The sequence below is a fragment of the Ambystoma mexicanum genome, chromosome 3q (genome assembly GCF_040938575.1).
Source record: "Ambystoma mexicanum isolate Mex_15411 chromosome 3q, UKY_AmexF1_1, whole genome shotgun sequence".
Classification (NCBI taxonomy): domain Eukaryota; kingdom Metazoa; phylum Chordata; class Amphibia; order Caudata; family Ambystomatidae; genus Ambystoma; species Ambystoma mexicanum.
The window spans coordinates 49,059,896-49,084,864 of record NC_090926.1 but is presented as its reverse complement, the minus strand read 5'-3'; the positions used below and the strand labels follow the sequence as shown (position 1 = coordinate 49,084,864).

Sequence of the window (24,969 nt, the reverse complement as noted above, 5' to 3'; positions counted from 1 at the left end):
CAGAATCAGGTCTGGCAAACATCTTACTATATAGCTTCAAAAGAGGAAACAACATACAAGGGCCTCCTTGGGAATATGGGGGTAACCGTAAACCAGGTGGCATTTCTCATACCTGCTAGTATTTAAAGCCTACTGAATCATGAATAGGTCTTGCATAGGGGTATTTAACTCATGGGGTACACACAAGCAAACCTAGGGACCACCCGAGCAAGCAGCCTGTGTGGCTGTAGGACCCTTCTGGTCCTACAAGTGGGAAGACCACATGCCCTGAAGAAATTCACCTCCTACCTTCCCTAGGCTAGATACACATGAGGGAAGCTCCCTGAAGCTTTGCACAGCTTTGGAGGGCTCAGAGTAGCCTTTATCGTGAAGGGGGCAGTACCACCTCTGACCTCTAAGCCCAAGGGAAGTATGTTCAGATGCTACAGGTTTCTGTCCAAAGGGACAGCGGCCCGTCTCTGTTTCAGCACTTGAAGAAGATGAGGGTCGGTTTCCATGAGGACTGGGGGCAGCATCTAAGCACAAACCCGTTAATAAAATAGAAACATGTATAACCTACCAGCGTCCAACCACAAAGCAACATACATGTGTATAAATACGACCCACCATCTGCCAATCCGCACGGAATTTACTTTTTTAAATACTGTATCTATCCCATACCTGGATTGCAGGAACACCACATTACTTCTAATTTACGACCAAGTCGCTCAATTTCCCCTTGACGTATTTGAGAGGCTCAGCGTATAAAAAAAGCAACAAAGCTCAGGATATCAGCGTCGATTTAGCACTCAATACAAAAATATAAAGTTGGGTGAAACTGCATAAAGCTACTCTCTCCAAAAGACTGTCACCAACAACCACCTTTTTAGTGCTGTGTATGCTGGGCAGAAGAGGAAATGGGACAAATCCTCCAACCCTGACCCACACACAGGGCACCTTGCATGCAGGCTCAGGCCCGATCTTCTTGCCAGTACCTTGCCCAACTGTAAACAATCAAACCAAGCCATCATAATGGGGCATAGTTGGGATATACTATGAGGCCAAACCAATTAATCCTTAATATTATTTGTCACTAAAATCATAAACCGTCTATTTCCAGCACCTCCCTATTCTCATGTACCTACGCTCTAGCCCTCTCTTTCAAAACTCGACTCATCGCTCTAATGGGCTTAGCTCCTCGAAATGCATACGAGCATTGATATTCTGTAACATTTGCTTGGTATATGTGAGCCATTTAATTTTCTTAGCACCTTTTTTTACTAATAGATTTTTTAATATATGATGGGTTCATGAGGCATTCGGGTTAGACCAGACCCTAATCCACAGGAGGATAGTTTCCAACACTATTTCGTCCTCGATTTAAGTCAAGCCAACCTATTGTGCGTTTCAAAATTCAGGATCGACATTGGTAGAGTCAGCACCTTTTTCAGAAAGGCATTCTCTTCTTTTTGGACAGCCCTTTGTTCCCCGAAGTCCCAAAGTGCTGCACCATAGTTGACCATCCCGCTGGATCTGGCAAGATAAATTGTTTTAATTATATTCTATGACAGCTGCTTATATTGCCTCATTAAACGGAAAATTCCCACTATTAACTGTCTCATTAATAACGCTATTTTTATTTTTTAAATTATTGCCATTTGTTAAAGTCATGGAACATTAAAAACAAACAATATGGGATATCAAAACCCCCATGCATCTTAAAGACTATGGTTCCCAGAATTTTAGTAACCCCACTCCCTCTTCCCCCATCATAGGTGCAGTATTGGGTTGAACGGGTCGGTGAGCTCAAGTCGTTCTGCCATCTGGGGCCCCAACTGGGCGTTTTAGTTTCTACTGTGTGAGAACTGCTTCTGTGTCAGGCTCCCTTATCTGAAAGGTGGGTCTGGTGGGGCCGAGTCCATGTTCCTTAGGCCCTCTATTCTCTGTTTCAGGTGATACAAAAGGTGTTGTGGAGCTGAAGCCATTCTGTCTCCACAAGTGCACTGTTCCCCTGGATTGCAGCTGAGATTTTTTCCATAAGATAACCATTCTCGTACTGTAGGGAGATGCCCCCTTTTCAAGGAAGTGTGCCAGTGGTGGGAGCTTGTTCCACTGTTCGTCTCTTTTCCCTAACTCAAACAGTACCAGAGCCGGGTCCAGTTCATAAGATCCACCCCCTGCATCCCTAATCCAACCCAGGACCCCTGTCCAGCACACCTGAACCTTGTGGCACGCCCACCACATGTGCCAATAGTTGGATATTTCTCTGCACCCGTGCCAGCAGTGGGGGTCAATCGCAGGGAACATTCTGGAAAGTGACATTAGGTCATATTGCCATCTATGTAGCAATTTTATGGCGTGCATTTTGTATTGGCAGGAAATCAAGGTCTTAAAAGCCCTTCTGTAGAGACGTGCCCAAAGTCCAACCCCCAACTCCAGACCCAGATCCCTCTCCCATTTCGCTCTAAGACCCCTGGGCGCCCCTTCTCTGGATTCCAACAGGGCTCCATAGAGAAGGGAGATGAACCCTTTCATGTCTGCACGGTTGTCCGGGACCTTATCTACCGGGGTGAGATCTCTCTGAATGTGTGGCTTCCATTTCTCTGACAGGAAGATCCTGTTCAACCTCAGATATAGGAGTGGGGACAGGGTACCAATATCTAATGCTTCCTCTAGCTTTGGATGCTTATAAACTTGTTATCTTGTATCAACTGGCCCACCCTGCAGAGGCCTGCTTCGAACCAAGTCTGGTAGTGCCCGACTTCAGGGATTGCGTCCCTGACCGGTGGCGCCTAGATGTGGCTCATCGGGAAAGGCCACGTGGTTACGTTCTCCCTTTTGCTTCCTTCCCCCGGACAACGCTCTCCACATAGTCCCCAGGTATGGATGCTCCCTGGTCCACCTCAGAAAGCCTATTTAGCGGGACCCAGAGCCAACCCCCACTGTAGCTGGGCACAGGTGATGGTTCTCCAGGTAAACCAACTGTTTATCCTTGTCCTCTCTTAGATGAGGGACCAGAGCCCTTAGTTGGGTTGCCCTGTAGTATACCTGCAAGTCTGGGAGGCCTACTCCCCCTTTCTCCTTTGTTTCTGGTCATTGACAGATAAATCTCATGATACGCCACTTGGCTTCCTTCAAGTGCTCTTCCGGGGCCTTAATTGGGAGCATTTGAAACAGGTATAGTACTCTGTGGAGGAGGTTCATCTTAACCGCGTGGAGTCTCCCCATCCATGATAAATGCCCTTTATTCCACCCCTCCATCTCTGTGAATAGTCTGTCAAACAATGGGGGGTAATTGGCCTGGCCCAGGTACCCATCTGGTCTAACAATGTTTATCCCCAAATATTTCACCCCTTCGGTCTGGATTCCGAGGCCCAGGGGTTCCAACTCCTCTTTGCTCCTGTTTCGGTCTAGGGCAAAGGGAAAGATCACAGATTTACCTATGTTTACCTTAAAGCCTGAGAAGCAACACTAGTTTTTTAAAATGGGCTACTGGAGTTAACATTTCTGGGTAGCGAAATCCCAGGTAATAAAATAAACTGACTTGCGGGTTGGTTCTGCATAGCACCACATTGTCGCAAAGTTCACTTTCTTCTGTGTCGGACAACAGGTCATCAGCGCCAATTTCTTTGAGTTAACCTGTAGGTCTAGCTACCCCATAAATTCTGTATATTTATCAATCAAACATTGCAAGTCTCGTGGGGTACGAGCAATTATAACAGAATCATCTGCATATACCAATGCAAGGATTGTCATGTCCCCTTTCTTTGTTACATCCTGATGACAGTCTGCCAGTAACTTTTAAGCCCATTAATATACAAGGGAAACAATAACGGGGCTAGTGCGCACCCTTATCTGACCCCAGCTTGTATAGGGAACCATGGCATACAGTGACCCTCCAGCCCTGACCTTATACATTCCGCGTTTTCATCATGTAATGAGGTGAGAATGGACAAAATCTAAGATGGAAAATCATAATTCCAAGGCACCTGTCGTAACTTACTTCTTTTCACTTTATCAAAAACGGTGCTTAGGTCCATGAACGCTAGATACACTGGTTATTTTGATATAGATAAAGAGTGTGCAATTATCATATACAAATTCAACCATTGTTCCATGGTTCCTAACGATGGACGGAACCCTAGTTACATCAGAGAAAGGACTGAATTTGATAATGCCCATTCTTCTTTCACCTTCAAAAGGCATCTCCCAAATATTTTACAACTCGTGTTTAGGACAGAAATAGGCCGATATGCCTGTGGGGAATTTCTGCACCCTTTCTTAAATAAGGGAGCAATGATTGCCCTCTTCTACTCATCTGGTATTACATCTGTCTCCAGTATTGCATTACAGAGCCTTGTTAAAAGGGGCCCCCAGATTTCTACATAGTCCCGATAATAATCGGCTGGAATTCTGTAAGTTCTTTTTTTTTTTACAACTTGATAGCTTTTACAACCTCAATATTATTGAGTTTCAGCAGACTTTTGTTAACTGTACTGCTGGTCTTGGCAGTATTGTCCATCGAGTTATTGATCGCTATCACCTCCCTCCCTCCTTCCTTCTCTCCATGGCCATTGTATAATTTAGAGAAATGCGCTACCCAGCTGGTATCTAAGATCATAGCTTCCATTCCGGATTCTTGCATATTCTACACTGGTGCCTTGCTCACGGCCTCGCACATTTTTTGGGGGAATTCTTGTCCTTGCTTGCTGCCTCCAACATTTCCCATGCAAGCTTATCCACTTCTATTTTTCGGTTTGCCACTATTTTTTTATATTGCGCTCTTGCATGAATAATTTCACTCCTGTGCAAATCCTCTTTCTTCAGCAGAGACAGAAGCACCCTTCTTGCAGTTCTACAGTGATCATCAAACCAACCTTGGGTTTGCCTTTCGTGGTGTCGGTTTTGCTCTTAATCACAAAAATCTCCAGAATCTCCCGAGTAATTTCCCAGTAAATTGATGCCGTTGACATTGGATTTGCCTCCGCATTCAATAATGATAGGACTTTTGAGAGACTTTGCTTCAGAATTCGCCCTCTTATCTGTATTTTGATGGACGATTCCCATCTTTATCTTTCTTTGGAGTGGCCCTTGCGGGTAATCTCTGACAGATGTTGGATGGTATTCCTCATATGAGAAACTAGGTTAAGTTGAACAATCAAGCTCAGGACATAATGGTCATTGTAAAGAGCTGTCAGAATAAAAGATCGCTCTATTTGTCTCCCTAAAGTGACTGTCACTGGGAAATGATCAATAGTAGAACTACCTCTGGCACCCCTATATGTTGCTGAACCAGGGAGTCATACCCTAGTTAACTATTTGTCGATATCAGCCCCTTTGTTATCAGCCAGTGCCAAAATATCATGCCCTCCGCACAGGTTCTAGGGTCCTTCACTCAGAGTAGTGGGATGCCCAATGCCCTATGTTCCTCAGGATCGTAAAGGCCTTTTGGTGGACCATTTCCCAATTTAATGTTCAAATCCTTACCTCATATTAACATTATTTCCTCGCCAGGAAACTTATTCTGAAGGTCTTCGATTCCTGATTTAATCAAGATAATTGTATCCAACGCATTTGTAGAGGCTATTATATACATCGGAAGCAAATAGTATTTTGCCCATTTCAAATTTTAATTCAAACAGGCTGCCTTTCCAGTTCTATTATTTTGCGATTGAGGGATTGTGAGAAACCTGAAGTTGTCTCACCCGCTAGTCCCCGGGGATGTGTCATTCGGGTGGCCAGGAAACTGCCATCGCTATAGGATCCAGTTCCTGGGGGTGGACCAGTGCGGGAGGATCACCTGGATAGGGGGTATTCAGTGTGTGGAAGTGGGACACCGATGTGTGAGACGAGGTAACCCCTTCCTGATAACATCTTTTCCCCATCCTACCCCGTAGGATATGTAAAAGCTCTACCCACCACTTTTCCTACACAAACACTTTCTCACATCGCGAAAGACAATGGACTAACATCAGAGCCGTTTACCTGACATGTCTCAACAAAAGGGTCAGGCAGAGTCAGGCAATTGCTGATAACTATGCACACTTGACAGCCCTTTCCATTATCAACAGGGATAAAAGGCGGAGAACGAGAGCATACTTTGAGCAAGGCGGAAAGCACGAGGAAGCAGCTATTCCAGGATGGCAATTCAAACGAAGGAGAAAGGCAGAGGAAACCGAAAGGACGACAAGGAGGAAATGGCCCTTGCCCTTTTCAACCCAGACCCACACAGCCTTCTATAAAGGAACAGTAAGACCGGGAATAACATCTGATGATCAGTGCGGCAGATATCAATGGTACACAGGGCCCTCCTGCACTGATAGCCAGGGTGGGGAAAAAAAGCGTGCCGCTGTGGTACCGTCCTTAACTCCAGCTGAAGAAAAGCCAACGAGTTCAACAAAGCCAATGAGTCAGAGGAAACTGATAGTAAACCGGACTCTGTTAAGCTCATGGTTGCAGTAGCAACATTTGCGTAAAAAAAGAAGATAATAGACAAAGGTCTTTTGTGAGCAACCGAGGTATCAAGGATAGAGTGGTCTGGCACTGCATGGGCGCTCATTCGAAATACTCTAACAAATGCCCTGCTCCTGTACAAGGAGGATGTGTTTGAACTGGGAAAACTGCAAGAACCAAGAGGCCTAGGGGAGGCCTGAGAGAGATGTTAAAGTGGTCATTCAAGGGTCAAGTAAGACCCCTTGTACAGTCGAAAGTCTTTGACACATGAATTGAAAAGCTAAAGTGAACTGCATTGTGGTAACGAATGTGAACCCGACTGAGAGACATCCACACTGTGACATTGATCTGAGCCCGACTGAGGGAGTCTAACATTGTAAAAGGGATTGGAGCCCGGCTGAGCGGGATCCTCGGCTGAAGAAGAACCGCCCGACCTGAAGATCTATAGAAGTAACTGTCTGTTTGTTGTTTGTGATACATCAGGCCCTCTGAAGAAGAGACATTGCATAAAAAGACTTGGACACAGACGGTCCTGATATTGGAATAGGAACTGTAAACTCGGGCCGGGGAAGGCCCAGAATTGTGCTGTGCTTGAGAGTCCTGCCTTGTCCCATGCTTCAAAAGTGGGGAAGGGAGAGCCAGGCTTTAACATCCTGACTTATCCTTTTGAGAACACATCTTTCTTTCTTTGTGAAAATTATCCCACACCTATTTTGTATTTAGAGGTAAGGACTGGCAATAATTTTATTTAGTATAGGCCCTTTTTTATTTGACTAGACTCCCCTATAACTGTATTATTATTATTTGTTGGTTGTAGCTTGCTCCCATCTTAGATTTAGGTTTAGATTAGGCATTTATCTCACCCATTTTTGCAGTTTAATAAACACCCTTGAACTCGGATCACTTGTGTCTGTCTTTCTTTGATACCATGCCTTCCTTACAGGATCCTTTGAAGAGAGTCACCAACCCTCCATAGGGTCTCCCCTTTCTTCCCGTTTTTGCCTTTTTTTGGTAGGCCTTAAAGCCATCCAGAGCTATACCCCCCTCGTCCCATGTTTCTTGCAGCAAGATAATAGCATACTTGTTTAAAATAGATTTAATGGCTGGATCTACTAGCTTATCCGTAGCCTCTGCTATATTCCATGAAACTAAGGATAAATTCCCTGGATTTGCCTTGGCAATTGGTTGGCACTGTTTGTACAGGACGGGTCTAGAGTTGCTTACTCTTGTCTCCTGTGTGAAAGAAGGATCCATGCCAAGGGTGCCCACAGTACCATTCCTATTTATGTTTTGCAGTTGGCAACCTGGGGACATACAGCATGAAATTCCTCAACTGCCCCTCTCCGTTCTGTTAACCGGGTCTTGCCCAACCCTTGGAATTAGCAAAACCAAACGTTGATGCATGGAAGGTTTTGAATAAATCATAACCACTGGCACAGCTCTGGGAAAACCTCCAGACCATTGTTTTTCAGCCGCCAAGCCATTACAGAAGGGGAAAAACCGTATGCAAATCTGGCTTGGTCCCACCCCAAAAGGGGCAATCCAGCCCGAACTACTATGTCACATCCCTTGTGCACGAGACTACAAGCATCCCCAGTTATGTTTTGGCCTTGTTGGGCCTGATCAGTGAGCAGTAGCTCGGGTCTCTAGGCCCAGCAGGCTTGGGACCCACGTTTGGTCATACATGTCCTACTCGGGGTGACTAAAGCAAAACCAAATGTTGATGGCTGGAAGGTTTTGGATAAATTATAACCACGGGCACAGCTCTGGGCAACCCTCCAGACCATTGTTTTTCAACCTGCCAAGACATTACAGAAGGGGAAAAATCCACACGCATCCCCAGACACGTTTCAGCCTTGTTGGGCGTCATCAGTGAGGAATAGCTTGGGTCTTTAGGCCTAGCAGGTTGCCCAGAGCAATGCCAGAGGTTAAGATTAATTCTAAACCTTCCAGCCATCACCTCTTTTGTTTTGCTCAACCCTTGCCATTGGCATCCCACTCGCCAACCATATTCGCCTTCTCCAATACTAACCTGCATGACCTTAGATTTGCTTTGGCGGGGGGACCTGTGTTGCAAATGCGTAAACCTTCTTCGATGCCTGCTTGGAGATACTGGTAATCTACAGGGATAGCCTGGCTACGCCGCTGCTCTAGCTCCATTCCTGTCAAATCAGGATCTATTATAACTACCCTACTCAAGGTCGACCCCTGGCTCCAGTTGGCTGTACCCAACTCCTCAGAGTTTTCCCCGGAAGCATGCCAAGTATACCAGGAATCATGCAAGTGATAAAGGTCTGCCTTAGTGTCCTCAAACACCTCCATCCCTTTTCATAGCTAAGGCATATCAAAAATCTAAAATACATAAACAGAAATTCTAATTAACAAAACAATTACGAACACTGCAGCCCTTAGAAAACATGCAATCCAATAAAATGCAAATAGTTGGAAATAATTTAACAGAAACATCATTCACACCCAAGACTTTGGACAAGCCTTTCACCAAAGCTCTTTTATAAGCACTTTTGTTGCTGTGTGTGAGACCCTTGAAACAGCATATCAAGTTCATATCTCTCCATCCAGCCATGGAGTCTTCCTTAGACACAGCCTTCTTTGACCCACTTCTTGATAGAGTCCTGTGGGTATGTGGGAAACACACAGCAGAACCTTGAACCTTGAACCTTTAGCCCTAATTGGTCCAAATGTTCTCCCTTGCTGCCTCTTTGATGGTCTTGGTCAATGATGACATCACCAACTGATAATGTGGTTTGCGTTGCAGTGCTGCATCAACCCAGCGCCTTCCTCCCTGCTGGATTCATGCAAGACCCCCGGCACTCTCCCTTGGACCAACTTCTGGGTCAACCGTTGTCACACAAGGAGGCTGGATCTCGATATTATGGACGTCTGCTTGCTGCTTAGGCCAAATGCTGCGCTCTCTTCTGGATTCTCATCCATGGCGTTGCCCCTTGCCAAAATGTTTGTCAGGGTATTTGCCAGGCTGCTGATAACCCCCAGGCAATTTACAAGCATCCCTCTCACACCTATCCTGAAGCAGCCTTAGTACATCCTTTAGCTTCAGCTCTGCAGCAGAAAGCCTGCTAAGATATTTAGCCAGATATAATATATTATCTGCATTCATGTCCATATTTATAGCTCCAACTGGTTCTCCTGCGGGGCTCTGATGGTTTCCAGGAGGTATAACGAACCAATACATTGACCAAAAGTGGGGAGGCAGTGGCGGGCTCAATGCCTTAACAGCAGGGAAGCCATCCATACTAGGATCAGAGTCTAATAAAAGGCCCACAAATGACCCCTGTATTTCTCATCTAGCTTCCTCATCATGATGCACAGGCGCAGGCAGACTAATAAAGGTGTCCCTAAATATATTAGGAATCATCGGGATTGATTTAAACTCTCTTCCCCCAGACTCAAGCTGTCTGCTACCTTTCGGTCCTGTAATCCATGCCAAGCCACCTGATGTGTTTGTTAGCATCTATTACAGCTCAGAATTAAAAGCCAACTCATACAAATTTATTGAGCCGATTCCCTCTTCCAGGGATTCACTCCCCACCTTCTTCGACTTATCCATAGTTAGCTGCTTAAGGCAGATCTCCACATACCGGTGGTCAATAGAGCGTTCTAACGCCTCTAAGTTTGATCGATCTGAAGGCCCAACCAGGCCGTCATTGTCTCTACCAGTTGCCACTTGCCCTAAATCGCCCAATTCGTTGCTTAAATTCGGACGTGACATAAGGTGCTTCTGTGCCAATTAGTAGTTTAGGCTTTAATTGGGACGATGTGGCATCCTTCAGAGGCGAGCTGCTAATCACCTCCACATCCACCGAAGTGCACCCTGTGATTCGGAATGGCATGCCAGCCACATCGAGCAGAACAGAGCGACTTGGGCTGCCTGTACCCCGTCCGTCTTGCAAGCTTGAAAGCCTGGGAGCTTCAGAGCCTCACAGGTGCCCTATGTTCCTCTGCAGTAACTCTCAGCAGGGTGCTGAGTGCAATCGCTGCTCACCACTCGATGCTCACAGGGACTGACGAGGCTAACCAGGAGGAGCTGCACTGGGTTGCTCTGCTCTGCTCCCTCTGCTCCAGGCTACCAGAAAACAGGCTCCAGTCTGTTCCCTCTCTAATACAGACACGGCTGCCGCAAATGTCATTTTTTTTCCGGCGCCCGCAAATGGGCAATTACCAGGTCATTACTGCCCTGCCGGACCCAGTAATTGCCCATTTGCGGGCACCGGAAAAAAGATGCTCCCCATTCCCATTCGGCCCAATAGGGCCGAATGGGAATGGGGAGGTCGGATGCACCGACACGTTCATAACGGTGCCGGTGCATCCGACATGCTGTGCTCGCGGGTTCCTTTCTGCCCGCCAGGTCAGACCTGGCAGGTTGAAAGGCACCAGTGAGCACACCTCGTAGTTTGCCAGTCCGGGAACTACGGTACCGGCAAGCTTACTGGTACCGTAGTTCCCGGACCGGCAAACTTATAATGAGGCCCAATGTCTGTAGAGCTCTGGTTCTCTCCAGGATAGACTACTGCAATAGTCTCTTTCTCAATCTACCTCTTTCCACTCTTCTCCCTCTTCAACTAATCCAGAATAGGACTGCAAGATTTATTCTTGTCCTCAAGACCAGGGACCGCAACTCTCCAGCCCTTAAATCTCTCCATTGGCTCCCGGTGGCTGCAAGGATCAAGTTCAAGACCCTCTGCATCATCCTCAAGTCCATTTGGGGCCTGGGACCCCTCTACATCCAACTCTGTATCCTTAAATACTTCCCTGCTACAGCCCTTCATTCCTCTAGCTGCAACTCTCTGCAGATCAGACGTTTTTCCAAGCAGAGAGTGGGAGGTAGATCTATCTCTTCGGCAGGTGCCTCCCTCTGGAATGGCCACCCAGATTTGAGCCTGATCTCTTTAAGTACCAGAAGCTTCTCAAGACTCTTTTCTTCTCTCAGTCCTTTGCTTATTGCCCCCCTTCAGCCACTGTGACTGGTGGCCTGGTTCACTTATGAATCACACAGAGCACCAGGCCTTCCCTGACCAGTCTTCACCAGCACCCCAACCAACACTGTTTCCTGAGCCCTCCTTCCCTGACTATCATGGTGGGATGACCCCTCCACCCCCCAGAACACTGCCTGGCCCTTGGTGCGCCCCTCCCCTCACGAGCACTTACCGGCCCATCCCCACCCCAGCAATTTATGCCCTTCCATTATGTCCCGCCACCACTCACCCCCGCCCTGCACTTCTTTTTTCGGCACTTGCACGTTCTGAAAGTCACAAGGCCTAGTAGGACCATTATTGATGTTTTCTATTCACTCTTCCCCCATCGCTTGTTGCCTTTTGGTGCCTAGAAACACTTTTTGATGTACAGCACGCCTTATAAATGCTCAATAAATAAAATGAATAATCTGCTGTGCGTCTCTGTCTCTGTCTCAGGCTGCCAAAGCTAGAATCATTCGAGGAAAGGACCCTGTGCCGTCAAGCTGTCACTGCACCAGTAGCCGCTTCCAATGGCATCATCATGAGAGTAGCAAGAGTAGAAGTGGTCAAACATACGAGCAGTTTTCAAACTCTCCTTGTTTACATGCTAGTACATTATAGTGAATGGATTAATGATGAAAAAGAATGGTAACACTTATACATATGTGAACAGAAAACGGTGTTAGACTCACCTCTGCGCAGGGTGCTGGTGCTTTCATTCTGATCAACCGGCCCCAGGCCAGCTACCATTCTTTCGGCTAGATGGGACAGGGGTGGGCTTGTGTTTTCGGTGGGGGGTTTTGGTGCAGGCTTCTGGACGGGTGCTGGGATGGAGGCCGGCAAGTCTTTCCTGTTGTGGGGAGAAGTATAAAGGGTAAATGATAATGACTTTCTTTTTTTAAAGGTAGCACTTTCTACCACTCTTTTGAGGATGCGTAATGTTTTGCATATCCAGAGAGGACTTGTCTAAAAAGGGAATACAGATTTTGATACCATGATCAGTTTAAGAACACAACTTCAACTCAACACTTGCTCATTCTGCTCTGTAGGGGCCCTCAGGACAGGCCAAAACTATCTACAAATGTGTCTTCAGTCAGTATTTATTTTCCTTACCCTTCTCCAGTGGGTGGGGGGGTGTCTCTAGCCGGCATTACTGGGGTCATGATGGTTGGTGCTGGTGTCCCTGCTTCTTCTACAGTAGTGTCACTGCTATACCGTCGCGGCGGCGTGCCAGACGATGTGGGAGCAAAGGTGCCAGAAACGTTGAAGTTGAAATCTAATAGAATCAAAAAAGAGAGTGCTTAGGAAGAGTGGAGGGCAATTCCCCATGCAGAAACCTACTTAGGCCAAAGATTGGAACGGCATGGATTGAGCGGAAGCCGAGGACTGGCTGGGCGTGGAAACTGAACATCAATGACACTGATGGGAAAAGGCGGGAAAGTCAGCCCTGACTGAACTTCTGGACAGGGCTAAATGATGCAGAGACTTGTCTCAGTGGCGTCTAGAGGTATCCCTACAAAATATCCCCAACAAAAATATCGCTGTACATATGGCCGTTTGTCTTGCCATAGGCGATATTTCTGGGAAGGATATTTTGTGGGAGCAGGGGTTGCGGGGTTTTGTCCCCCTCAGTGTCCATGGGTCAATATTGCAGCAAAAATATGGCAATATTTTTGTATTGCAATATTTTTGCGGGGATATTAACACATGGAACCAGTCTAGAGCATCTGAGGTGGTCCTGCTCTCTTGCAAGATGCCATGAACCAAAAGGACGATTTCCATGTGTGAACATCAATTCATGGTGATATATCACATCTTGCTTCAAATGTCCTAAACGTCTTCATATTAAGATCGGAATCATGTCTCCCACTCTATATGCCTTGCATGACGTGTGCCGTTACTCCGTTGAATGCAACTTTAGTAGATGTGGATTTCCACATGTATCTTCCACTCCCACTGACCTCCATGCCTTGCTGGGTGCAGCTGATGAAGTAATTTTGTTTCATTTTCACGTCCTGAGAAAATGCATCACAGATAAAACTTGGTCTGGAGTTGTCCCATGACAATTCCACACTCTTGTTAGTATGGAACCTTCCAGAAAAACTTTGAAATACACTTTTTTCCTACATAAACCCAAACCATATACCATTCCAAAGTGCACCTCACTGCAAAGCTGTATCTCTCCAGATCCCATGCAAGCAGAAAGCAATATTTTGTTGATTTCATAAGAAATGCTTTGATTTGGGAGGTAGATAATGGGGTTCCTACAACCCGGGAGGTAGCCATGCCGGTAAAACTGAAAGGCTGACGCCGAAGTTGTGCATTTTTACCGGCGCCTGGCAATGGGGAACTACCAGGGCATTACAGCCAGTAAAAATCACTCCCCATTCCCATTTGAGTCCCATAGGACTCTATGGGAATGGGGAGGACGGTACGGTAGCACCGGCACCGTTAGCAACGGTGCCGGTGCTACCATCAAGGTCTGCGAGCGGGTGCCATTCAGGCCTGGTGGGCTGAAAGGCACCTGCTTGAAGAACTTGTAGTTTGCCATTGCGGAAACAACGGTACTGGCAAGCTTACTGGTACCTTTGTTTCCCGACCGGCAACTTTGTAATGACCCCCAATGTTTTTTGTCAATTTGTGCTCCGGCTCTGAAAAGGGCATTCAAATGCCCATAAATGATGATATGGTGGTGATATTACTCGAGGTGGTGGGCCGACCCTGTCGGAAAGGGCCTGCCGCCCAAGTTAAGGGCCCGATCAAAGCAAGGGTCCTTTAACGCGTGTAGCGGTGCCGTTACCGACAGGGTCGGCTTGCCACCAAGGGTAATATTGCCCCTATATCATCATAGTTTTCTAAGCTGTTGCTAACGGTTTCATTTTTTGAATTTTCTTTTAAAGAAAACTTACCTCGGTGCACGGCCCAGAGCTGCAACGATGTTTCCTTGAATCCGTTTTCCATATTGATGACCGTGATGTCATCAACAATGAAACAGGCTTGTGGAAAGCATGGTGCAAGGTAAGTTTCTTTTTTTTTAAATGCATGCTATTAGCTTCCGAATAGGAAACTACACGGGTGCTAAGGGGGGAAGGGAAGGAGGAACAGGGAAGGGAAAGGTCACTGGCTGGCAGCACCCAGGCTGCTCAGAGCACAGGCTTGTTCCATACAAAACAGCCCACGTTCTGAGCAGCCTGATTGGCCAGCGCCCCCTTCCAGGGTGTTAATTAAGCAATAATCACCCGTTCCACAGGCCGGAAAGGGTGATAATTGCCTAGGACCCGAGTTAATAGGCCCGAGCGTAACAAAGGCATTTAACAAGGGTCCTCGGTGCCATTACCACCCGTTCCAGCCCATGGAACTGGTGATTATTACTATTAGCATCCATGGTTAGCGGGGGTCCTGATAGTCATGTCTTTTGTATGAATGAATGGGGCACCTCGCGGCTTCCCGTTCATTCATACAAAAAAAACGATGCAAGAAAGCCGCCACGGAGCTGGACGCAGAGCCCCTCTTCCATTTCCGTGGCAGCCAGCAGGAAGACTGTGTGGCAGCATAGCAGCCGCGCTGCTGCTGCTGAAGGCATCAGGTAAGTGGGGGTGGTGAGGGATGGGAAATTGAAGGGCAAGGGAAAAGAGGGTTGGCGGAAGAACTCAGGGGAAGCCGCCATCAGGTTGCTTGGAACGCGTGCTTGGATCGTGGGAAACAGCACGCTTTCCGAGCAACCTGATTAGTTGCTCCACCCACACTGGGTGCTAATGACATAAATTAGACGGAATTGCACAAATGGCTGATGTTTTAACCATAGTATAAATTGAAACAATGAACTTAAAATTGGGATAGTGGGTAAGAGGTTGGTACAATACATTTCACCCTTATCTAGTCAGGTGGAAACATCTGATCATTTGAATTTGTAGCAAAACAAATATCCATTTTGTTTACATCTAGCTCTAATATTTAACGAATGGTCGAATAATATAATGCTTCCCAACATTGCCCGTCCCAATAAGATGTGCCAGAAACCAAGAATCCAAATGCGGGCATTGCATTGGCTGCTCATAAAGGCATTTGTACATCAGGAAAGACAATGACACTTTGTTTCGGCCACACACAACAAGCATCCGACCATCCCACCGAATCGATGCCAACGACAGACATCTGAATTAAATACATCAAAATGAAATGTGAGCATATTGCAAGAACAGTTGAACAAAATGCATTCTCGGAGCTAATTACAAAACTCACTAAAATTACAAAAATAGTAGTTAAAAAGAGCAAAGAGGAAACGGCATAAAAGCCAAAAACTGAATTAAAATTTAAAAAAAAAACATTAAAGTGGGTGAGTGAAAGAGGGTGGAAGGTTTTGGTGGGAATAAACAAGGAATTAGGGGGAGGTTCTCTTGGCAAAAAAATGCTAAATTGTTGAAAAATAGTGTTGGCATGAAATGTAAAAACATGCACTTTTTTTTTTCATAACAACATTTTATTGGGTTTTACAGATAAGCACAACCACAACAACAATGCAGTAATCGATAGTCGCAATAGGGTGATAATGCATTCCTAGCTGCCCTGTGGGGTAGCAAAATCATGGTGATCTGATCACTGTTGTCCATGGCCCTCACTATTCGTGGTGATCAAGCGAGTACACACCCTCTGGGTTGCTCTGGTTTGCGTCCATAGTTTAGTAAAGCTGGCTGCTTTGGAGCCATTTGGTTAATGGGGGCCTTCTGGTAAGAGCTGGGAATTTGGCGGCATAGTCCATAAATGGGTCCCAGATGTTTAGGGCTCTATTCAGGGAGCCTGAGCGAATTGCAGTGACCTTTTCAGCCACCGCTATGTCCCAACATTTGGACCACCATAGTGCTACTGTAGGTCCGTCTTTGTTTTTCCACAGCCGAGCCACTGTACTTTTTGCTGCTAGGAGTAGATGCGTGCACATGCGGGGAATGTGTCCTGAGATTGGCATTGCTCCGCGTCCCGTTTCACCCAGAAGGATTACTCCAGGATCCCAGGGGATGGAGAACCCAGTGATTTCCTTGATGTGTTTTATTATCTCTCTCCAGTATGCTTCTGCTTTTGGGCAGGTCCAAACCATGTGAAATAGTGAGCCGGGAGCATGGCAGCCGTGCCAGCAAGTTCTGGGAATGATCGAGTTGGCCTTATTGAGTTGAGCTGGCGTGACATAGCACCGGTAGCAGAGTTTATAGCCGCCTTCCCTGTTTGTGATGCACTGAAAGCTTTTGTGCAGTCTGGCCCATATTTTTCCCCAGTCCTCTATCTCTATCTCTCGGCCCAGGTCCTTTTCCCATTCCAGCATATATTTTTCATGTTTTGGAGGGATCGACCCTATCTAGTAGTCGATAAAGGGCGGAGGTTCTTCCTCTGTTAGTTGGGGTCGTAAGGGAGAGTTCCAGCGCCGATAATTTTCTGGAGCATTTTTCCCAGACATCCCTATGGGACAACCAATGCCGAAGTTGGGCATAATGGAATCTTTCCCGCTCATCCACCCCAAACTTTGCCTTGCATCTTTCAAATGAAATAGGCCTTCCATCTTCCAGAAAATCGCTAGTTTTTAGCAGGCTTCCCTCCCTCCAGGGTTGAAAGTTGAGTGGGGACATGCCTGGTGAGAAGTCAGGGTTGTTCCATATGGGGGACAAGGGACCCAGAGCTCCTTGTGTGCCCCATTTGCGGGCTGCTACTTTCCAACAGCGGACAGTTGTGAATGTCGCCGAGAGGGGGCCGCTATTTGTTTGTGGTTTTATGTTTGGGAGGTGTGGGAGATCTGCAGGTGTAACCGGGGACAAGGCCTCTTCGAGTTGTGCCCATTTCGGGGTTTCTGTCTCTTGTGGCCAGGAATATGTGTGTGACACCTGCGCCGCTAGGGTGTATCTAGCTAAATCGGGTACCCCCAACACGCCCTGCACTTTCCCCCGCATAATTATTCGTTTACCTATTCGGGGTTTTTCCCCCCATACGAATTCCAGAATTTTCTTTTGCAGGGCTGATAGGACCGGCTCCGGGATCTGGATTGGTAATGCTGTGCAGTAGTACAGCTATCTGGGGATTAGGTTCATTTTTATGGCAGTAATTCGCCTGAACCAGGAGATTTCCTGAGACTTCCACCTTTTAAGATCGTTTTGGAACTCTTTAATCAATTGCGGGAAGTTGTTTGAATATAGACGGGAGGGGTCTTTAGTTATGTGTACCCAGAGGTATTCGATTGAACCTTTCGCCCAGGGGATCGGCAAGAGGGAACTGAAGGTAGCTCTTTCCTGCCCAGGGAGGTTGATTGCTAGGGCTGAGGATTTGTCCAGGTTTACTCTGAACCCTGATAGAACCCCAATCTCTTTGATTTCTTCCCATAGGGCCCCCGAGGACGATGCAAGGTTTGATGTTGTGATTAACACGTTGTCCGCGTATAGTGCAATTTTATATTTGTGGCCTCCCACGATAACCCCCCTTATTCCACTGTTTAGCCTGATTCTAGCTGCAAAGGTCTCCATGAATAGGGTGAAAATCAGGGGTGAGAGCGGGCCACCCTGTCTAGTGCCCCTGGAAATATGTGTTGCTCCAGACCTAATGCCATTGACCCGCAATTGTGTGGCGGGAGTTTGGTAGTTGGCCATTACCCAAGTGATAAAATTTGGGCCAAAACCGAAATGCTCGAGGACAGCCCAAATGTACCCCCAATCCACCAAATCAAAGGCTTTATGAGCGTCTAAAGAAATAACCGCTAATCCCACCCCCAAATTGTGGGCGCTTTCAATGATATCTATCGTCCTCCTGATGTTATCGTGGGTACTTATCCCCGGAATGAATCCCGTTTGGTCGCGGTCAATCAAGCTAGGCAGAATCGCTCCCAGCCTGGCGGCCAGCACCTTAGCGTAAATCTTGTCGTCCTTGTTCAGGAGTGTAATCGGGCGGTAAGAGGTAGCCAGTTCTGGGTCTTTCCCAGGTTTGTGTGGCAGGACTGTGAGCGACTCCGCCATTGACCCAGTGACCAATCCAGAGGACAGGAAGGAGTTAAACAGGACTGCCATTTGGGGTGCTAGGATCCTGGCACACTTTTTATAGAAGTTAGCGGATAGGCCGTCTGGGCCTGGGCCGGTGGATTTAAGAAATTTAATAGCTTCTAGGATTTCTTCAGAGGTGATGGGAGCTTTTAGTGGCTCTAGCTGGGCTGGAGTTTGGGGGGTATAGATCTCAGGTATCCTGCTAGGTTGTCCTTTACTGTGGGTTCCCCCGACATTATGGCTTTGGGATGCCACATTAGTTCGTTAATTTTATCAGTCTCAGAGAAGCATATTTTCTCGTTTTCGCCCACTAGTTTGAGGATATTGTTTCGACTGCAGATCTTTTTCAGCTTTTGCGCTAACATTTTATTAGCCTTATTCCCTTTGCTATAGTAGAACTACCTTGTGAAGTCTAATGATTTGGCAGTGCGGTCGGCGCAGTGCATTTCCAGTGCTATTTTGGCCTTACTCAGTGCTCTTTCTGTTTTTCTGGAGCTGCGTGATTTCAGTTCGAACTCTAGTTGGTTTACCTTTTCCTCCAGTTTAGATGCTGCAATGTTCGAGACTCTTCTCTGCTCCGCCCCAGCGCTAATTAGAGACCTTCTGACGACTGCTTTCATCGCATCCCAAATGATGTTGATGGGGGAATTATTTGTTGTGTTTTCCTTAAAGTAATTGGATATTGTTTCCTCCACTTCCGCGCTGATGCATTCGTCTAATAGTAAAGAGTCATTCAGTTTCCAGTGACTCTGCACGGGGTGCTTTTGGCCCGATATGACTAGGTTTGCAGACACTGGGGCGTGGTCAGATATCATGCAAGTGTGAATTTCTGCCTTGTTTAAACATGGGAACAGGACCCCAGAGATTAGTATGAGGTCTATCCTTGAGAATCCTTTATGTAAGCAGGAGTAATGAGTGTAGTCTCTTGAGGATCCATTGAATAGCCTCCAGGTGTTGACAGATTCGGTTTCTCTGAGAAGTTTGGCTAGGGCCAGCGCTTGCACATAGTCTGCGTTTGTGGGGGTCAGAGTCTTGTCCAGCTGAGGATTTGGCATAGAGTTGAAGTCCCCGCCCATAAACAGGTGCCCTTCACGGAAGGCCAGAATGGTCGGGATTAAGTCCGAGATAAAGTTGGCTTGGCCCGTATTGGGACCATAGATGAAGCGATAGTGATGGGGAGCTCCTCGAATAGGCCCTTTAGAAGGATGAAGCGACCTTCCGGATCTCTTCTTATTGTGATTCTTGATAACGGGACTCTGTCACTTAGCAGAATTGCCACCCCTCTTTTCTTCTTTCCAGAAGTGGCAAAATAAGCTCTTTTGTACCTTTTAAATCTCACCCGGACTTCATCTTCGTGCAGCAAGTGAGTTTCTTGGAGGAGAACAATGTCCCCGGATAATTGCCCTAGTCTATGTTCCACTAATCTGCGCTTTCTTGGAGAGTTCAGGCCTTGGACATTCCATGAGAGGAATACTACCTCGCTTGTGTCAGCCATCACCTTTTCCTCTTGCGCTGGCTATGCTTCGCCTTGTGTCCCCCATCGGGAGCTGTGTTTGGACTAGAGGTACAAGGTCACTGCGTTGGTATAGTTTAGACCATACCGTTGTTGTAGCATGTTGTGGTTTCGATCGAAAGGCCGGAAATTGGGCGAACCAGCGCTCCGGGCTTAGAACTCTGTTTTCCAAAACCCATTCCCCACACCCCCCCTCCCCGAATAGCAGGACAAACGTCATCCTGCTGCCACTGGGAAAACTGGTGGCACCAATGCGCTAGATATCGGCCAACTGGGCCGCCGAAATAAAGACTGTTGGAGCTCGAACGTTGCCCCTGCACTGTTAGAAAAGACATGTTCAACTTTATGTTAAGGGTCCTCCATGCCTTGAGGGTCTCTGCTCTTTGCCCCTTGGATGTTTCCCTCCATTTTTTGGTTCTATGAATTGGGGAGGGTAATTGTCTAAGACTCGGGAGCTCGGGATCCTCGGTTCTGATGCTGGTTGATCAGCCTGGTTTGGGGTCTTTCTTGGGGGGACCACGGAGTCTGCTCTGTCTGCCGGCTTTTGACCAGGTTCCCTCCACAGACTTTCTGGGAGGGGCCTGGTTTGTTCCATCGGGCTCCAACTCCTCGTCTGTGCCCCTGACGCCCATGAATTTAATCGCCTCTTTCAATTAATGGATTTGCTTCTGGGCCTCTTCCCACGTAAATCTGACCGAGGTCGGGAACCCCCAGTGGTATGGGTTCTTCCTGTCGCGCCGCACTCCGTGAATGGTAGCATGGCTTTGCGTTTTTGGAGCGTGGAGTTCGCTTAGTCCTGGTAGAGCGAGATAACAGACCCCTGGAAGGTGATCTGACGCATTTGCATCGCCTCACGCATGATTTCCTCTTTGATTTTGAAAAAGTGAACTCTCACCAGGACGTCCGGGGGGAGTGTAGATGCCTGCCTGGGAGTTGTTCTGTGCACCCTATCGAGTTCCAGGGTGATTATGAACTTAAGCAGCTCCGAGACATAACTTTTGAGGTCTGCATCTGGGATGGAGGCCGGGATCCCCTGCAGGCGGATATTATTCCTTCGGGACCGATATTCTGCATCCTCCTGCTTTGCTTCCAGGAGGTCGCATCTCACCTACAGGGCTGCGATTCTGTCCCTGTCTTGCTCATCTTTGAATCTTTGGTCGCAGACCTCGGATTCAAGTTCGGCAGTACTGCGTTCCACCTCCACTACTCTCTTGTCCAGGGAGTTGATTTTTTTTTCCCTACCTCTGTGCTTTTCTGGATTTCCTTGGTTAGTGCCGACAATAGATCTTGGAGATCTGCCTTTGTAACCATTTGTGGTGGGTTGTTAGCTACCACAGGTGTGTTGGAGATGGAGTTATTGCTGGAGTCCTCCGGCGGACCCCCCTCTTTTGATTTATCACCAGATGAGCTGGCCATGAGGGCAGCAATGTCCATTTGTTTGGCCGCCTTTCCACTTTTTGACATCTTGCTTCTCCCCAAAACCTACGGCTGCCCTTGTTTCAAAGAATTTGCAGCACCTACTCTTAGGTGGGGAGCACAGGGGGTAAAGCCGGGATCACACCCCTACGAGCATCAGCCTCCCCCGCAGGGACTTAGACGGGGAAGTGGTTGTAAATGGGCAGGTCGCTTGTAGGGCTATTTGCTGAGCGTGTGGGGACTCAAGGAGCCCTTGATGGGTGCGGGCCAGTGGTATCAGGGCAGTTCGGTGGAGGCGGAAGATCGGGGCCCCAGGACAGTGACCCCGAGGAGCTCACCGAGGATGGGATCGAGGGCAGGATTTAGCAGGAGGGAACGGGAGCCATGGAGAACTCAGGTAGGCCCCCGCCCCCGTGTCCCCAGCTCCTCACCTTGAATGGTCTGGGGCACAGTGTCTTTAGATGCTGATCTTCTTGTTTGTCCCTTGAGACTCAGCTCATACGCATAGGAGAGCCGGGGTCGCAGATAGCCTGCCAGCCGGGACCCACTGGGCTGAGTTGATAGATGGCCGGAGCCCATCGGGGGTGGACCGGTTCCCCCCGGCTGCTGGGTTGCGATATCAGAACTTTGCCCCAGGCCGTGACTCCCGCTCCCAGCGCCGGATGCGGCTGGACTTTGTGGGCGCAATATGGGGAGCCGCTAGGGCGCAGAGCCGTCCCTCCGTCCGATGGGATTCCTCTTCAATCGTTGGTGATGCGTAGTGAGGCTCCGAGCGGCCGCACGACACCCCGATCATGCTCCCGGTGGCGAGCCAAAGCCAGTCTCCGAGCCCCAGCCTGCGGACCCGAGAGGCGCCGCGGATGTCAGCACGCAGGACTGCGCCGTCGGAGGAGCCGCTGATGGATCCAAGGTAGGTGAAAGGGAGCGTGAGGTTCCGGGGCCACGGTTGCCGTCCTGCAATGTAGCACCGTGTGCTGCGGACCCTCTCCGCTATTCCTCTGGGCTCTGTCACCCATGCGAGCCGCTGACATACAGGTCTCCGGAGAGCGCGGTAAGGTGCTGGGTGGCTGGATCAATTAGGACAGTGCGGGCGAGGGAGCCAGCTTCATTTGGCGGGCTTGGCTGCTTCAACACGCCTGCCCTTCCCCCTCATGGCTGCTCTTTCAAAAGCTGAGTCGCGGCCGCCATTTTCTCACTGAGTGGGTCTCGCTCGGAAAGTGGATCGAAACATGGTACGTCTGCAACCGAGCGGGTACTCCCTCGGGCGATCGCTGCAGTGGGTCTTCCCCCCAAGTAATACTTCACCAGCGACTCTTAACGGGGTCTGGAATCGGCGGAAATGATTGCTCCGCATTGGGCCATACCGGAACTCCTAGGAAGCCATGATGATCACGGCGGCTCCGAGCCACGCCCACAAATACATGCACTTTTATTGAAAAACAGTGAAAAAATATATATTTTGCTGAGTTGTACTGCAGAGAATTTACTTACATTGAAAAAGCAATAGAAAGATATCCAGAAATTGCCCCAAATACAGTAACAGGGACAAGACTAACGCTCCAAAATACATAGGGCTACCAGACACCATAACTGCTTTGAGTATGCTAAAGGCTGCCAGATACCATAACTGCTCTGAGTATGCCATAGGGTTGCCAGAAACCACAACTGCTCTGCGTATGATATAGGGCTGCCAGACACCACAACTGCTCCTCTGAGTATGCTATAGGGCTGCCAGAAACCACAACTGCTCTGAGTATGCTATAGGGCTACCAGACACCACAACTGCTCTCAGTATGCTATATGGCTGCCAGACACCAAAACTGCTCTGAGTATGCTATAGGGCTGTAAGACACCACAACTGCCCTGAGTATGCTATAGGGCTACTGGACACTGCAACTGCTCTGAGTATGCTATAGGGCTGCCAGACACCATAACTGCACTGAGTATGCTATAGGGCTGCCACCACCACAACTGCTCTGAGTATGCTATAGGGCTGCCAGAAACCACAACTGCTCTGAGTATGCTATAGGGCTGCAAGACACCACAACTGCTCAGAGTATGCTATAGGGCTGTAAGATGCCACAACTGCTCTGAGTATGCTATAGGGCTGCCAGTCACCACAACTGCTCTGAGTATGCTATAGGGCTGACAGACACCACAACTGCTCTGAGTATGCTATAGAGCTGCCAGAAACCACAACTGCTCTGAGTATGCTATAGGGCTGCCAGGCACCACAACTGCTCTGAGTATGCTATAGGGCTGGCAGGAACCACAATTGCTCTAAGTATGCTATAGGGCTGCGAGACACCACAACTGCTCAGAGTATGCTATAGGGCTGTAAGACGCCACAACTGCTCTGAGTATGCTATAGGGCTGACAGACACCACAACTGCTCTGAGTATGCTATAGGGCTACCGGACACCGCAACTGCTCGGAGTATGCCATAGGGCTGCCAGTCACCACAACTGCTCTGAGTATGCTATAGGGCTGCCAGACACCACAACTGCTCTGAGTATGCTATAGGGCTGCGAGACACCACAACTGCTCAGAGTATGCTATAGGGCTGTAAGATGCCACAACTGCTCTGTATATGCTATAGGGCTGCCAGTCACCACAACTGCTCTGAGTATGCTATAAGGCTGCCAGAAACCACAACTGCTCTGAGTATGCTATAGGGCTGACAGACACCACAACTGCTCTGAGTATGCTATAGGGCTGCCAGAAACCACAACTGCTCTGAGTATGCTATAGGGCTGAGAGACACCACAACTGCTCTGAGTATGCTATAGGGCTGCCAGACACCACAACTTCTCTGAGTATGCTATAGGGCTGTAAGATGCCACAACTGCTCTGAGTATGCTATAGGGCTGCCAGTCACCACAACTGCTCTGAGTATGCTATAGGGCTGACAGACACCACAACTGCTCTGAGTATGCTATAGGGCTGACAGACACCACAACTGCTCTGAGTATGCTATAGGGCTGACAGACACCACAACTGCTCTGAGTATGCTATAGGGCTGCCAGAAACCACAACTGCTCTGAGTATGCTATAGGGCTGACAGACACCACAACTGCTCTGAGTATGCTATAGGGCTGCCAGAAACCACAACTGCTCTGAGTATGCTATAGGGCTGCCAGACACCACAACTGCTCTGAGTATGCTATAGGGCTGGCAGGAACCACAATTGCTCTAAGTATGCTATAGGGCTGCGAGACACCACAACTGCTCAGAGTATGCTATAGGGCTGTAAGACGCCACAACTGCTCTGAGTATGCTATAGGGCTGACAGACACCACAACTGCTCTGAGTATGCTATAGGGCTACCGGACACCGCAACTGCTCGGAGTATGCCATAGGGCTGCCAGTCACCACAACTGCTCTCAGTATGCTATAGGGCTGCCAGACACCACAACTGCTCTGAGTATGCTATAGGGCTGTGAGACACCACAACTGCTCAGAGTATGCTATAGGGCTGTAAGATGCCACAACTGCTCTGTATATGCTATAGGGCTGCCAGTCACCACAACTGCTCTGAGTATGCTATAGGGCTGCCAGAAACCACAACTGCTCTGAGTATGCTATAGGGCTGACAGACACCACAACC

The 24,969-nt window shown here is 48.1% G+C and overlaps 1 protein-coding gene across 3 annotated transcripts in view; it reads right to left on the bottom strand.

The window, feature by feature from the left end:
* The window catches only part of SH3BP1 (SH3 domain binding protein 1), a 281,096-nt gene that overhangs the window by 6,547 nt on the left and 249,580 nt on the right, over positions 1-24,969 (bottom strand). For 2 of the 3 annotated variants that reach the window (XM_069653044.1, XM_069653045.1), the window contains exons 16-17: positions 12,537-12,699; positions 12,116-12,273 (exon numbers count right to left, since the gene is read on the bottom strand). In XM_069653044.1, coding sequence (XP_069509145.1) covers positions 12,116-12,273; positions 12,537-12,699 — 321 coding nt within the window. Of the gene's footprint in view, positions 1-1,421; positions 1,513-12,115; positions 12,274-12,536; positions 12,700-24,969 lie in introns of all 3 variants that reach the window. The other variant, XM_069653046.1, reaches the window with a different exon arrangement.